Source organism: Macaca nemestrina, chromosome 6 (assembly GCF_043159975.1).
Source record: "Macaca nemestrina isolate mMacNem1 chromosome 6, mMacNem.hap1, whole genome shotgun sequence".
Taxonomy (NCBI): Eukaryota; Metazoa; Chordata; class Mammalia; order Primates; family Cercopithecidae; genus Macaca; species Macaca nemestrina.
This window is the reverse complement of record NC_092130.1, coordinates 26,353,923-26,369,137: the sequence shown is the minus strand read 5'-3', so window position 1 is coordinate 26,369,137 and position 15,215 is coordinate 26,353,923. Positions and strand designations below refer to the sequence as shown.

General features: G+C 36.6%; 1 protein-coding gene across 3 annotated transcripts in view; it reads right to left on the bottom strand.

Moving 5' to 3' along the window:
* The window catches only part of LOC105482405 (family with sequence similarity 114 member A2), a 51,245-nt gene extending 36,078 nt beyond the window's left edge, over positions 1-15,167 (bottom strand). The window contains exons 1-9 of one of the 3 annotated variants that reach the window (XM_011742475.2): positions 15,010-15,167; positions 14,598-14,739; positions 10,984-11,207; positions 10,518-10,617; positions 10,008-10,100; positions 5,708-5,799; positions 4,394-4,528; positions 3,435-3,593; positions 2,652-2,775 (exon numbers count right to left, since the gene is read on the bottom strand). In XM_011742475.2, the coding sequence (XP_011740777.1) occupies positions 2,652-2,775; positions 3,435-3,593; positions 4,394-4,528; positions 5,708-5,799; positions 10,008-10,100; positions 10,518-10,617; positions 10,984-11,193 (913 nt within the window). In that variant the 5' untranslated portion in view covers positions 11,194-11,207; positions 14,598-14,739; positions 15,010-15,167. The other 2 variants (XM_011742474.2, XM_011742472.3) reach the window with 2 other exon arrangements.
* Positions 15,168-15,215: the final 48 nt, after the last annotated feature.

The window sequence follows — 15,215 nt, the reverse complement described above, 5'->3', positions numbered from 1 at the left end:
TCCCTGATAACCTATGGAAATAAAAAAATTGAAAAAAAACAACAAAAGACAAAGAGCATGGGTAAACATAACTATGTAATTATAAATGATATAAATGTATATTTCTTCTCCTTAAGTGATTTTAAAAAGAAAAAGAAAAAAAAGTCCCTGTTTTTAGAGAATCCACACACTTAACTTTATGTTTCCTGTCACAGGAAAAACTCTAAGACCCTCACTCAGAGCTCTTTGCTTTTAACAGACATCTTGAATAAAACTAGTCACCTTGTTTCTCACCCACAGATTGGAAATAGAAAACCAAATGAGATTCATGGGATATCAGAAGCCAGCTCACTAACAGTGAAGTAAAAGATGAACAGATAAATGAACAGAAAGAAATAAAGACGTACAAATTCTAAAAAGCAATCAGAAACATTTTTAAAAAGCATTGCAGTTTAGGTTATTTAATCTGGTAATTCTCAAACTTGTTGGTCTCAGGACCTTGTTGTACTTGTAAAACTTTCTGAGAACATTAAAGAGCTTTTTTAGTGTAAGTTTTATACATATACATATACATATGAAAAGTTATAAAACAAAGTGTTCATTAATTCATTCGAAACAGTAAACCCACACTAGTTATTAACATAAATAACATACTTTTTATTTTTAAAAACTGTATTTTTCAAAAAAGAAAAATTTTAGTGAGAATAGTGCCATCATTTAATATCATGGTTGAATCTCTTTAATATCTAGCTCAACAGATGATAGCTAAATTCTCTTATCTACTTTTATATTCAGTCTGTTATGTTGCTTTGTTTAAGTATATGAAGAAAATTCAACTTTACAAAGATACATAGTTGGAAAGGGAAGAAATATTTTAATAGCCTTTTCAGATAATTATTAATATTCTTTAATACCACACCAAAACTCAACAAGTGGTCATTTCTTAAAAATTAGTTGCAATGAACTATATTGCAATATACCTGAAACCATAACATAAAATTTTGTACACTAAATTAAAATCCATTAGGTCTTTTACCCATGGTGATTTGACATTTAGAATATATTGGTTCTCTGAGTTACGCAGATTTTCCAAATGCCAATACATTTCCTTGTAAAATATAAAAAAGTGATCATATTTTAACAAATATGATCACCACAAATTTCATCAGAAGAGTCTATAAGCACTGGGAAGCTGTCAAGCTCACCACAGCAGCAAATAAGTTTTACAAAGTTTCAACCTTCACTTACATTTTTATCATGAGTCACAAATAAATTAGTTGCTTTCCTTGAAGAAAAGGCTCACTTCATTCATTTTCAGGAAAATGTGTACCAACTGTCCTATTCTGAGTAGTCTCTGTGACTGTTATCCTTTCAAGTAAAAATGGTATTCCATGAAAAAAGCATGTAGTTCAGCTCACAACTCAAATAATGTAAGTGCTTTTCCTGAGACAAACATCATACTTCAGTAGGCATCACACGGAACATTTGTAAGACGCATATTTAAAGGTCAAGATTTAATAAAAGTAATAATGTTTACTGCATCATCAAGGACAAGATTAAATAAACCTGGCACTTTTTTTTTTTTTTAACTGCCAATGCATGGCAATAAAAATGCAATGACACTAGTAGACTTTGCTAACATCTTGATCCATGTTATGGCACCAGCAATTTTATGCATGATTGTTATTCGCCATCAGCACAAATGCCAAAGCAGAAAAAAAAAATCATAATAATTTTTTAAAAATTCCTAAGCAGACATCTTAGTATTATGATGCAGAGTTTTGACTCATAGACGCCCTGAAAGGGTTTTGGGAATTCAAGGGTCTACAGACCACACTTTGTTCATCATTGATTTAACCTACTACATGGGTGATTATCTCTACGTCTTAATGAAACCTGAGAGAATTTTTCCATTCACTTTTGAAGTTTAAAACTGATTATTTCAACAAGAAAAGGCAAAACTGTATTCATTAGATTCCACTTTTTAAAAAAAGATCAGTTAGTGTATAGCTTAGAAATATTTCCTGCTAAAATGTTAATAAAACAATCCTTAGAACTTAACATTCAGTTGCCTGGCAATTATGCTTTACGTCAGTCATCTCATTTCCTGACCCATCTCATTTTCTGATAATTTTGCAAATACACATAGTATTTACATTTTCTGAGAAAGAAGATATTAAAATATGGCATAAGGGTTTTCAAAATAAAAAAAGACAAACTATCACCCACATTATGGATAACTGCCACCCTGCATGCCTCAATTCAAGACAGAATCAGGGGTTACGAGAGTCAGAGAGGCAGAGGTAAAGTACCTAGGAATATAAAAGCTCATATGAATGACCAGTCAAACTGAGGCAACAATCTGAAGAGAACAGCTTTCTAACTGCAAAAACAGGCAAAGACATGAGTTGCAAGATTAGACCTTGAGAAGTCACAAAGAGTTTGGTTGGAAGGAGGTAGGGAGACACGGGCATAAGGCCAACTGCCCCCATCAATGCGTAGTCAGGTGCAAGGCTGTAGGGAATTTTACACAGAGAATCTGCATTAAATTTTCACTGAAAAAGTAAAATCAAGCCAGTGTAATAAGAGAGTAAATAATTTATTTCAAGGGCAATGCAATGCATACAAACACACTGCATCCTCTCCACTCAGATACTAAATTTCAGTATTACCTTTTTTCTCTTCTTCCTCTTCTTCACAAAATTCTGCTAGAGAAAATGCTTCTTTGAGTTGCTCTAATTCAACTTTTAGAGTTTCTAATTCTTCTCCACTCAGAGAATTAAGGATAGATTTCACCTGAATGGATATAAGAATAAAATGTTACAGGAGTATGAAAGAAAAGAAAAACATTCACAGATGAGGAAGAGACTATATATAGATCATATTGAAGTCAAAATTACGAGCTGACCAGTCAGCACAAGTTATTCCTTAAGAACCTTAACACAAGAGGCTGGTTATGACAGAAAGGTAGGGAGACTCTGTACTTCTAAAAGTAATACTAGCCAGAAATTCCTGGAAATTATCAGTGTTTAACAACGGCTTAGAAATCACAGAAAAATGAGATAATCTTAAATCAATTAAAAGCTAACAGGTAACTGTACACAAATTGGCAGCTCAAGTCAACAGGTTTCTTGGCAGCCTAGGTCAAAAAAAGTAAAAACAAAACAAAACAAAAACCAAAGCGAAGAAAAAACAACAAATGTCCTATTAAGACCTGTTTGTTAATCTGCCTTTTTCGTCTAAATTTAAAGAAATAATACTTGACTAATTCTATTTCTAGCAATTAGTTCAGTCAAACATCAGTTTTTAAATTTATTTTGTGGTAGTATTTCCAACGCATCTCAAGCCACTATCAAAAATACATTTCATCTTCCGAATGTACAAAGAGAAAAGAAACTATGCAGCATTCTTTTACTTGAAGACTTTTTCCAGTTGAGATTTTGGCTTGGAATTACCTTTATTTCACTTTCTCGGGAAAGCATCTCCAGAGCTTCTAGATGTGAAAGGCCTTGAAATTCATCAAAGAGTAACCCATAATGAGTTTTCTTTTCTGTTTCCATAGTAACCTCATTGGAGTTCCATATCTCTTCTTTCTCCTTCGCCTCTCGTAAAACCTAAAAAGAGATGGAGGCATTACACTGTAGCAAACAATGAGAGCTCAAGGATGAGTTCTGAGAATTGAAGGAAGCAAAGCTTAGACATATTACAGTACAGAGGATTGCCCTTTCATTCTTGGCATTGCAATTCAAATCTGGTAGACTCAGGAGCTACAGAAAGAAAGATGATCACACATAATTTGAGACGGTGTTTCACTCTGTCACCCAGGCTGGAGTGCAGTGGCACGTCTCTGCTCACTGCAACCTCTGCCTCCTGGGTTTAAGCTATTCTCGTGTTTCAGCCTCCTGAGTAGCTGGGATTATAGGCATATGCCACCATGCCCAGCTAATTTTTGTATTTTTAGAAGAGACGGGGTTTCATTATGTTGGCCAGGTTGATCTTGAACTCCTGACCTCAACTGATCCACCTGCCTCGGCCTCCCAAAGTGCTGGGATTACAGCTGTGAGCCACCGTGCCTGGTCACATAATTTGATCCTAGAAAGTGCAAATAACACCCAAGGAACCAGTTTCTCTGAAAGTGATTTAAACATTAAAAAGAAAAAAAAAAAAACCTGACAAGGTTTAGCATTTTGTAATGCACTGATGGGAGGATCCTGCAGAAAGGAAACAGGAGGAAAAAACAGCTGGGTATTTCTGTAAACAGTAGAGCTCTCACCAATCCCTGACCCCCCAAAAAACACCTTAATAAAAATATTATTGAAAATTCCTGAGAACACTAACAAGGTTCCAAGTAAACAAAGGCAAAAATACAGATCAAAACAGAAACAGGAAGTAAACAGGTAAAGATAATCAGTACCTGAGATAGTGTAGCATTTCGGTTCATCAGACCCTTGGTTCTTTTAAATCCAGGATCCCCTTCAGCTATCACATCCATTGTCTTTTTTCCAATGAATTCTAAGGCATCCAAACCCCCACTGATAACACTCTTTCCCTAGAAAATACACGAAACCTCATTACAACAATATTGAGAAAACATAACGGTATGCATATTTTTATTATTATATAAAAATAGTGGCTAACAATACCAAGCATTGGCAAGAATGTAAGGCAAATAAAACAATCGCACACTGCTTATGGGAATGTAAATAGGTATAACTTCGTTGGAAAACTGTTTGTCAACATCTACTACAGCTGCATGACCCAGCAATTCCACTCATGGTTACATCCTAACAGAAATAAGTACAGAGGTTCATCAGAAGACATGTACAAAAATGTTCATAACAGCTGTTTGTAATAGCTACAAATTGAAAACTACCCCAATGCTCACCAACTATGAAATGAATAAATAAAACGTGACAAAGCTTCACAATGAAATACAACAAAGAAAATCAAATCTTCCACACAAACTCCACCATAGATACATTATACAAACATAATGTTGTGTGAAAGAAGTTAGCTACTATATGTGATTCCACTTATGTAAAGCTGAAATGCAGGTAAAATTAACCTATGATGGTAGAGGTCAGGATTATGGTTATCTTGGTGCAGGAGAGGGGAAGACACAGGAAACTGGGAGAGGACACAAGATGGTGGGGGGATCTGCTGTACGGTAATACTGTTTCTTACTCTGGGTGCTTCACACTGAAAATTCAAACAACACTTATTGTTTCATTCTTCTGTATGTATATTTCAATAAAAAGTTAAAATTTAAAAAAATACTAGCTATCTATCCTCATGTAGCAAAGATATTTAGCTTCCTAGACAATCCTTTCACAAATCTTTTTAATCATATATAGTTTCGCAAATATCTGTCAAAAAGATCACATTTCCCCTTTGCCTAAAAGATGCAACTATGAGAAAAATATTTTTGTAAAGCAGACATTTTTTTAGGGCCACCAAATTAAGAATTCGTAATACATATATTGCCTCTCTGTAACTCCTACTCCCTTATTGATACTCCTTTATTTCCTACTTTCATCCTTATTGCTTTAATGAAAGTTTTCAAGTAGCATTCACTCCACCCATAAGATCAAAGTGACTGGTCTTCAGTGGCCTGGACTCCTTTAAAAGTAATCAGTCCACATGTATGTTCAAAGAAAAGAGAGAGAAAGATATGCAAATTCATTACAATTATGGAAAGGAACAGGCCACCTTGCACTTTTTTACTTACTGTGCTCTGAACAGCAGTAGAGATAGTTGAGAATACACCAAATGCCCCAGCCACTGGGGAGAAGTTTTCATTCTCTTTGGCATTTGTCTCTCCTACAAGAGGGAGGGGATGTGTAAACATGAAGCACAGGTCCCTTAACTCTTATGCGTTATTAGCATCTATGTGAATTTTTTAAAACTAGACCCTGCCTACTACACACAAGGCTTTAGCCCTTTTTATCATTTTAAACCATTTGCTTATTTTAAAATGAAAGCTAAGATAGGCAGTTTTCATTTTCATTTCATTTCAAAAATAAAATCCAGTTTTGTAAACAAACAGCTGATATATACAACAGACTACATGTTGTATGATTCCAATTATATAATCTTCAGGACAAAGTCAAACTATAAGGTCAGAAAACTATAAGATCAGTAATTGCTGAGAACTGACAGTAAGTGGAGCAGAGTGACTACAAAAGGGCATGAGAGAACTTTTTTGGGGTAATAAAAATATTCTTATGTCTCAATTATCTATACAGATATAAGAAACATTCCATATATCTGTATTGATCATTCTATAAAGAATGTTTTCTATATCTGCATAATCACAGTGTACTATGATTACATAGTATAAACAGAAGTATATATACTGGTCAAAACATGTAAAACTGTACATCTAAAAAGAATAAATTTTACTGTGTGTAAATTATAACTCAATAAACCTGATTGTTAAAAATCCAGTCTATTTTAAATTTTGTCCTAGAAAATTATGATTAGTAGAAATCAAACAGACATACATTACAAAGATGGGTATATTTCAAAAAAAAATCTATTAACTTTAAAAATTTCACATAGGAAAACAACCATTATACCAAATAATTTAAGTATTATTAAATACTCTATTATCGAGAGGACTTCCACTTCCAGCCATAATAGATTAACTGGTATTAGATATGCCCTCCTGCCACAACAACTGAAAAACTGGACAATATATAAGAAGCAACTGTCTTCAGACATAGGACAATAGGCAGTACAAGACTTTGGTTCACACAAGAAAAAAAAAAGTAAACTTTACAATTAGCTTGGCTTTCTGTATAGAGGAGCTTTCCAGGCCATGACAGAGGGAGGAGAAACCCAAGGAGGGCATGGCAACCAGTATGAGTGGAAGAAACGGAGACTGGAATCTGGGAATGCTGAAGCAATCGGAATTTGCAGGTCAGAAAACCACAGAGAAGGAAGCTACATAGCTAAAGAGTTCTAAGAACCCGCATAGGCATGCCCAAAGACAACTTTAGGTGTTTTTGCTTAAATACCGCACTGCTCAGGCACTGGGAGACTCCACGAGTCTGTACAAAGAACTACCACAGAGCTATAAGCTTAGCAATCCCCAGAGATCATGCTGAGAAACATCTGACTTCCAACCACCAAAGCAGAGACTTTATTAAACACCTGGGAATTAAGGTAGAGACTTCAGAAGAGTCAAGCCTTAGCAGTAAAGATAAATAGTACTTAGTTGGAGTAAAGGCCACTCTAGACTCACCCTAAACAAGCTTTATAAAAAGCCTTGGCCAGGCATGGCAGCTCACACCTGTAATCCCAGGGAGGCCGAGGCAGGAGAATCACTTGAGGTCAGGAGTTTGAGACCAGCCTGGCCAACATGGCAAAACCTCACCTCTACTAAAAATACTAAAATTAGCCGGGCATGGTGGCGCATGCTTGCAATCCCAGCTACTTGGGAGGCTAAGGCAGGAGAAGAGCTTGAACCCAGGAGGCAGAGGTTGCAGTGAGCTGAGATGGTACCACTGCACTACAGCCTGGGCGACAGAGTGAGACTCTGTCTCAAAAAAAAAAAGAAAAAGAAAAAAAAGCCTTAAAAGCATCAATTTAAGTTGCAAATACCTTAACTGCCCGCTGACAAAAGGAAAGCAGAAGATAGTACCCTTTAAAGGAAGACAACAAAATCCCTAACAGATGATCAGTGACTTCCATCAGTGGCCTATACTTATCTCAAAATTCTGAAAAGATACATGTTGACTATAAGACATATCCTTGGCAGAGGAATTAACCTCCTTCCTCAGGAACTTTAGAAGATAGAAGGGGTTTAGTATCAAAAGGCAGTCCATTGTAATTTTGAAAAGTTCTCCCTGTTAAACTCTTTATTAAACTAAAACTTAACTCCATATAACTTCCACTGAGTAGTACTAGTTACTAGTTCTCTCCCAATAAACCATGAATAATAAACCTAATCCTCTTCTCCATGCTATTCTTCAGAAAAAAGACCAGTATATTCTCCCAATCTCCCTTCTCCAGATTACCAGATTCAATATCTCTTATAAGACTTTCTCTCATAAGACTTTAATTCTAGACATTTCACTATTGTGAAAGAAAATAAAACCTCAGGACCCCAAATTTACTATGCCAAAAGATAAAGTTAAGCTGAAAGCTCAGTTACACAAAAAACTGCCTTTCCTTTTGTTCCTAAGCAGAAAGGCCAGACAGAAGGCCAGATGTTTCCACAGGTAGCTACTCTACGTTTACTTTATCTCATGTAAACTGCCAATTTACTGAGCGTAAGACACATACATAATTTACTCTACCTCTGCTCTTTCCTTTTCCACATAAAATGTGGATTCAGTGAACACTGACCAAAGATTCAAAAGAAGGCAACCACTTGCCCCTCTTATCTACCCTCCCCTTTCTTTTCTTCCTCTTTCCCCTACAGCCCACTCTTTCTCCTTTAAATATTGAAGTCCCCAGACCCTCTTCAAAAAGAGTATGGAAAATAGACTGTTTCTGTGGTTTGTGTTCCTTTTTCCCAGGTGTATCCTCAAACTTAGCAAAATAAACCTCTAACTTGATTGAGACCTGTCTCAGATACTTTCTGATTTATACTATCTAGCTCACTCTTTTCAGGATTCACCCAGTTTTTCAAAGTCCTTCTTAAAACATGGCCCTCTGTGGTAGGTATCTTTCAGTGTCATGAAGATGCTGTTGTTAACATATTCAAAGCCACTTCTAACCCCCTTTTTCCTTGCCTGCTAAACCCATATCCTGATCTTGAGGTTTCTGATAATGCCCACAACTCACTCTCTCAGCACCTCTTGCTGCTACATCAAGAACATGAGATCCTGTTCCAGGCAATGGCATTGGAGAAGAAACATGCTTGGGACTGCTGGAAAACATTTCCCCTCTTTAAAGAAAGAGGGATGCGTGAGGAGAAATGACACTTCCCATCTACTTCATTCCTGACTTTGAGCATGGTTGTTTTAGAACACTGTACTTGGAGCTGCAGTATTATCAGGCAACCATAAAGTAACTATACAGAAATCAACAGAGAATACTGTAGAGAAGCCAGCCCAAAACCTTCACATTGAGCCACTAAACTAACTCTGGAACAGCCTACTTCTAGACTCCTTAAGTAAGAAAAATACACTGACTTTCATTCACACATTCTGTTACTTGCAGCTAAAATAGTTTAACTGATGCAGGCATCACTAAGAACAGTGCCTTCAATTCACATACATAGTCCTTTGCAGCCATGTTTATGCAATGTAACTTGTCTCCTAGCCATAAGCGATCCATGGACACATGACCCAAATTTAGACTGATCTAATTCTTTTACCTAGGAACTCAGAAGTGGAAATAACTGATGCCAGAATTCAATATAAAGCTGGAGCTGAGGAAAATAAACAGCGAAAGTCAGTCTGCTTCAAGAAAAAAACAGATCAACAAAAAGAAACAAGAAAGACAATAAAGCCCATGAGAGATGAATACAAACAAGGCCTTGAAAAGATTTATATTTTCTGTTCCCAGGCCCTCTAGATTTCTGGTTATAATTCTAGCCTTCATGGTTTGAGAGCAGGTTTCTGTCCGATCAAGGCCAGCCTCTAGAATTAAACTTAGTCTTCATAAAAATCTGAACACAAAAAGAATACACACCCAAAACAATACATTAAAATATTTTTCTTGTGTCACACCAGACTCAGATTCAGCTAACTCTTACTGGTCTCTCATTCAATTATGCCAAGCAAAATGCTAAGCAATTTTTATATTGTATATTCATGGCCTTATTTGTTAAATATTTACAACAATCACTTGAGATATAAAATATTCTATTTCAGATGTGGAAAGTGAAGTGAAGGGACACATAAGCGATTAAATGACATAGATGTCTAACTGGGAGCTAAAGTTTCTAAATTGTTTCTCACTACAGTCCCATGATGCCCTGAGTATCAGATGTCCAATAAATACCTACTGAAAAATTAGTTCAACTGCTCCATTTCAATTCATAATTCTAGGTCTTTATGTTTCCATATACTGACCTGCTACATACTTGACTTCAGTTGAAATTTCACTGGGACTAGGGATTCCAAGGGAAGTCTCTGCCTTCTCGATGACATTTGAAATACCTTGTCCTAATGAGAAAAATGATAACTTTTTTTTGCTATTTGTCACCAAAACTGAAGAAACAAACCAAAATTCAAACTTGAAGATTTAAATCAAGTTGATTTAAATGATTTAAATTTAAATAAAATCATTTATGACCACAAGACATGTTATTTTGACAATATGTAACTAATCTTGGCACTATTTCCCTAAAAAAAAAACCAAAGAATAAGTTCACAGTAATCATTCCTAGACTTCAATATTCTAACGAGGAAATGCTACAAACTCTAGTGGCAGTATACATCAGCCCATCATTACTAATGCATCCTCAAACTATAAAGCCTTCGAGTAAACATGGAAGGAAAAAGATTTTTAACAAAGTCATATACAACACAGATCCATATAAAATACACACATAAAAATAACTAAATGACTGATGATCTTACCTACTGTGGCAACCGTGGCCGAGGCTGAAGAGAGTATAGACTTGCCCCAGCTCCCCCAATAACCCCACCTGGTCTGGGGTACATCTTTGGAAACATTATCCTAATTTCCCAGTACGCAGAAAAACAAAAGGCAAAGAAAAATGAAAAAAATTAGAGGAAAATGAGAATGTACGGACAAAGTATCTAATTATTAGCCAAAAGCACGGGTGAACAAATACATATTATTTAGCTAAAAAAATGTATTGCTTGACTGGCAGATATATGCTATCAGTATGTAAGCACCATGTAGCAAAAGCAATTACTCATAAAGACATTTATAGCATGGAAAAGACTATATTTTAGGTTGTAAAGACAAAAAAATAAGAGCAATTCTAAATTGGTATTTATGCCAAATTTCTTTTAGCCCCAACACTTTTTAATCCTAGTATTTTCATAGATACCCTATTTTGTCTGTGGTCTGTGATACCTGAATAGGGAGAACTTTTGAAGTCTCAAGGTCACTGGAAGGTTTGGTCTCTGGTCTTTTCCGAGTGGAAACTACAGGTTCTGATTTACTCTCTGGCTTGGCACCTTGGTCAACAAACTCAGAATTCTTGGCTGGCTCACAGTTTCCATCTTCAAGGATGGGGGCTGCTTCAGTTAGCAGTGGAGTCTCAATATCATCTTTATCTGACATGATTAGAACATCACCTGGTAAAATTAAAGCCCCCCACCCCAAAAAAAAAAAAAAAACCTTTTATATAGGCTTCTTTGGTATAAAGTATTTGTTTAAACTTTTTAGTTTGAGATTATCATAGATTCACATACAAGTACAAGGAATAATGCAGAGATCCCACATACCTACATCCAGTTTCCCCCAATTGTAAAACTTACACAAATATAATATCACAACCAGGAAACTGAGATCAATGCTATCCACTGATCTCATTCAGATTTCATCAGTTTTACATGCACTTATTTGTATTTAGTTCTATAAAATTTTATCACATGTAGAGCTTTGTGCGACTATCACAATCAAGATACAGAACAGTTCAATCACAAGGATTCCCTTGTGCTATCCTTTTTTAGCCATAACCACTTGCCACACTCCTTCCAACCCAAAGCAACTACTGATCTCTCTGATGGACAGGTGTTCTTCATCTCTGTAATTTTGTCATTTCAAGATGTTATATAAATGAAATCATACAGCATGTTATCTATTGAGATTGACTTTTTTCACTCAGCATAAGCCCCTCAAGATCCATTTAAGTTGTGTGTATCAATATTCCTTCCTTTTTATTTCTGGGTAGTATTCCATAGTATAGATGTATCACAGTTTACCCATTTATCCATTGAAGGATATCTGTATTGTTTCCAGTTTGGGACTATTTTAAATAAAACAGCCATGAAAGTTCATGTATAGGTTTTTGGGGGAACATAAGCTTTCATTTCTCTGGGGTAAATGACCAAGAGTACAATGGTTGAGTCATATGGTTAAGTTCATGTTTAGTTTTACAAGAAACTGCCATACGCTTTTCCAGACTAGCTACACCATTTTACATTTCCACTAGCAATGTATGAGTGATCAAGTTTTTCTGCATTCTTGCCAGCATTTGACACTGTCGCCATTTTTTAATTGAGCCACTCTGACGGTTATGTGGTGATATCTCATTGTGGATTTCAGTTGCATTTCTCTAAGACCTAATAAGGTTGAACATCTTTTCATGTGCTTATACGCCACCTGTATATCCTTGTCAGTGAAATATCTTTGTATCTTTTGCCCATTTTCTAATGAGATTTTTTTTTTTTTTTTTACTGTTTGAGTTTTGAGAGCTCTTCATATATTCTGTATATGTGGTTTACAAATTTTTTTTTCCAGTCTGTAGCTTATCTTTTAATTGTCTTCATAGGGCCTTTCGGAGCAAGTCTTTAATTTTAATGAGGTATAATTTACCAATTTTTCCTTTTATTGATTGTCCTTAAAAATCTTTTTAGTTATTAATCATTCCTACCTCAATTTTTCCAGGACATTATGAAATTTAAGCCATCAGATGGGATTTATGTCAGATCAACTTCTGAATACCAATGTTACTCAATTCAATTCCTTCCAGATGTAGAGCTCTTTGGCAATTAAAGCCAACATACTATTAGTGTTTCTACAAAGAACAGACACTAGTTTCCAGGATAACCAAGGATTATCAGGGTAGAAAATCAATACATCTCACACATATGTACACACACGCCATAGGTATGTACTGATATATACTAAGTGCAGAATTAAGACCCAACCCATGCCATCAAAATGTTTCTAATGTATTAGAAAAGAAACGCATATTAAAACTAAGGCAGACTGGATGCAGCACTATAACTGAGGTGCTGCATTCAGTCAACACACAAAATGCTGAAACATCCCTGCCAGACCATCCAACACACAAAATGCTGAAAAAGACAGAACTCCATTAGAATCAGACAACGTAATTCATGAACAAAGTACCTGAAATAAGTCTAGAGCAATGGTCACAAACTGGGAATTCGAGTGCCAAATCCAGCCCTCAGATGTTTTTATTTGGCCTGCACGGTATTTAAACTTTGCAAAAACTAGTTGCCAACATTTAAAAATCAGACCTCATATAAAAATATAGGCTTCCAACTTCTCACTTGTAAAATTGAAAGATCTAGCAACACAGGGCCCACATTCAACTTTCTAATAACCAGCTTGTGCCAAATAGCTGCTGGGCCCTTTTAGCTGGGGCAGTTGCTCTCCAGCTCCCTATAACCTCCCATGCAAATCCACTTCACTCAAATTATGCTATTATGCTACCTGATTAACCTCTGTAGGCATCTGAGTTGGCAACACCTGCCTTAAAAGAAGCATACGATTTTGACAGATGATGATGCCAATGACAGGATTCAAGGATATGGAAACAACATGTGGGTACAGCCAAAGGCCTGAGGTCTGACAGGATAGAATATGGACAGTTACAGTAGGGAGTAAGTAGTTCTTCTCCCATGGCAGGGAGAAGAACAATAGGAAGGCAAGAAGCTAGAGAAGTAGATTAAGACAACACTATGGAGTTCAGAATATATGGGTATATAATATAAACACATTATACATTTCCAAAACACACAGAGAAAAAATCCAGATACAACTACTCACTGACATACAAACCAACTTAGAAGTAGCCATTCATTCACTTGCAAACATTTTTTGCGTACCTACTACGTACCAAGTAGTACCACAGTACCTGTGGAGATAGAGAAGTAATGTAGTCATTTACTCCAAGGGCCTAATAGGAAAGACGAGACAGTTTTTGCACAAAGTTCAACTAATGTTCTGTGTATATGAATAAATGTTTCCTATCTTTTCCTTATGCTCTCTCCAGGTTGCAACACATCATTATCATCATCATAAATAAATACAGTATACTATATGTAGAATATATAATATACATATTACATAAATTTATATAATTCCATGAAAGACTGGAAGGACATACTCCAAAATATATTTTTAAAGACAGGGTCTTGCTATGTTGGTCAGGTTGGTCTTGAACCCTAGGCCTGGCCTCAAGCAATCCTCCCCTGCCTCGGCCTCCCAAAGTGCTAAAATTACACAAGCGAGCCACCATGCCCGGCCAAAACAGTCCTTTTACTAAAATATTAAACACTGGTTATTTCTATCCTTTCATTTGTGCCAGATACTTGAGCTAAGCCAGAAGAGAATTTTTTTACGGTGATGGCTGTTTATCATTACTATCGTTATTAGAATGACTGTACCATCTCTGTTCTCAACTCATTCATAATCTAGGAGAAAGGTAAAACAATAAAAAGGAATAAACATCAAGTACGTGGAACTGCACTATTTAGTGTTTTGTAAGTCTTCCAGGCATTGTGTAGTAAGAGTGTAGAAATAATTGTAGTTTCTTCTCCAGTTATTTTCCCAATTGGAGGAGAAAGATTCCAATAACTGGAACACTAAAAATTAAATGGCTGAGCCATATCTTTAAGAAATAAAAACGCATACGCTTACACACACACACACAAACACACACACATATATATACATATATATATTATATACACTCCCCCCGCCCCATTTACCAAAATGGAGAGCAGTACAGCTTAGTAGCTAAAAGCACGGGCTCTGGAGTTAACTTTCTTCCTGTCCTGCAGCGATTGTGGGGAAGTCAAGTCACCTGTCTGCCTCTCCGTTTCCTCATCCGTCAAATGGGGTTCTGGGTCCCTATAAAGATTCAGTGACGCGATATGTGAGGGGTTCAGAACAGCGAACGGCACGTAACCGCCCACAGGTTGACAGCTGCTATTAGTTGGTGTGGTGGTGGTTTGTATCCTTATTATCGTTATTAATACGGCTGTCTCTAGATGAGCAAACATGCGCTCTCACTTCTTCCCACATCCAAGAATGGGTCCCAAACGAGAGATCCGGTGTAAACGTCCGCTCCCAACTAAGTTCTCAGGCGCTGACAACAAGAATTCCCTCACACAAACGTACCGCTTCAATCACTAAAGCGCTTTCACAGCCCTCGACCCTGCCGCGAGATGTAAGCCGCCCACCGTCAGGTCACCGCCTCCCTCACGACTTCGGCTGCCCGGGCCCGGCCCCTGAACCTCGCACCCCTACTGCCTCGTCCAGGAAGCTCGGCACCTATCCGGCCGCCACCCTCAGAACGGCCACCGCAGCCGACTCGACGTTCCTAC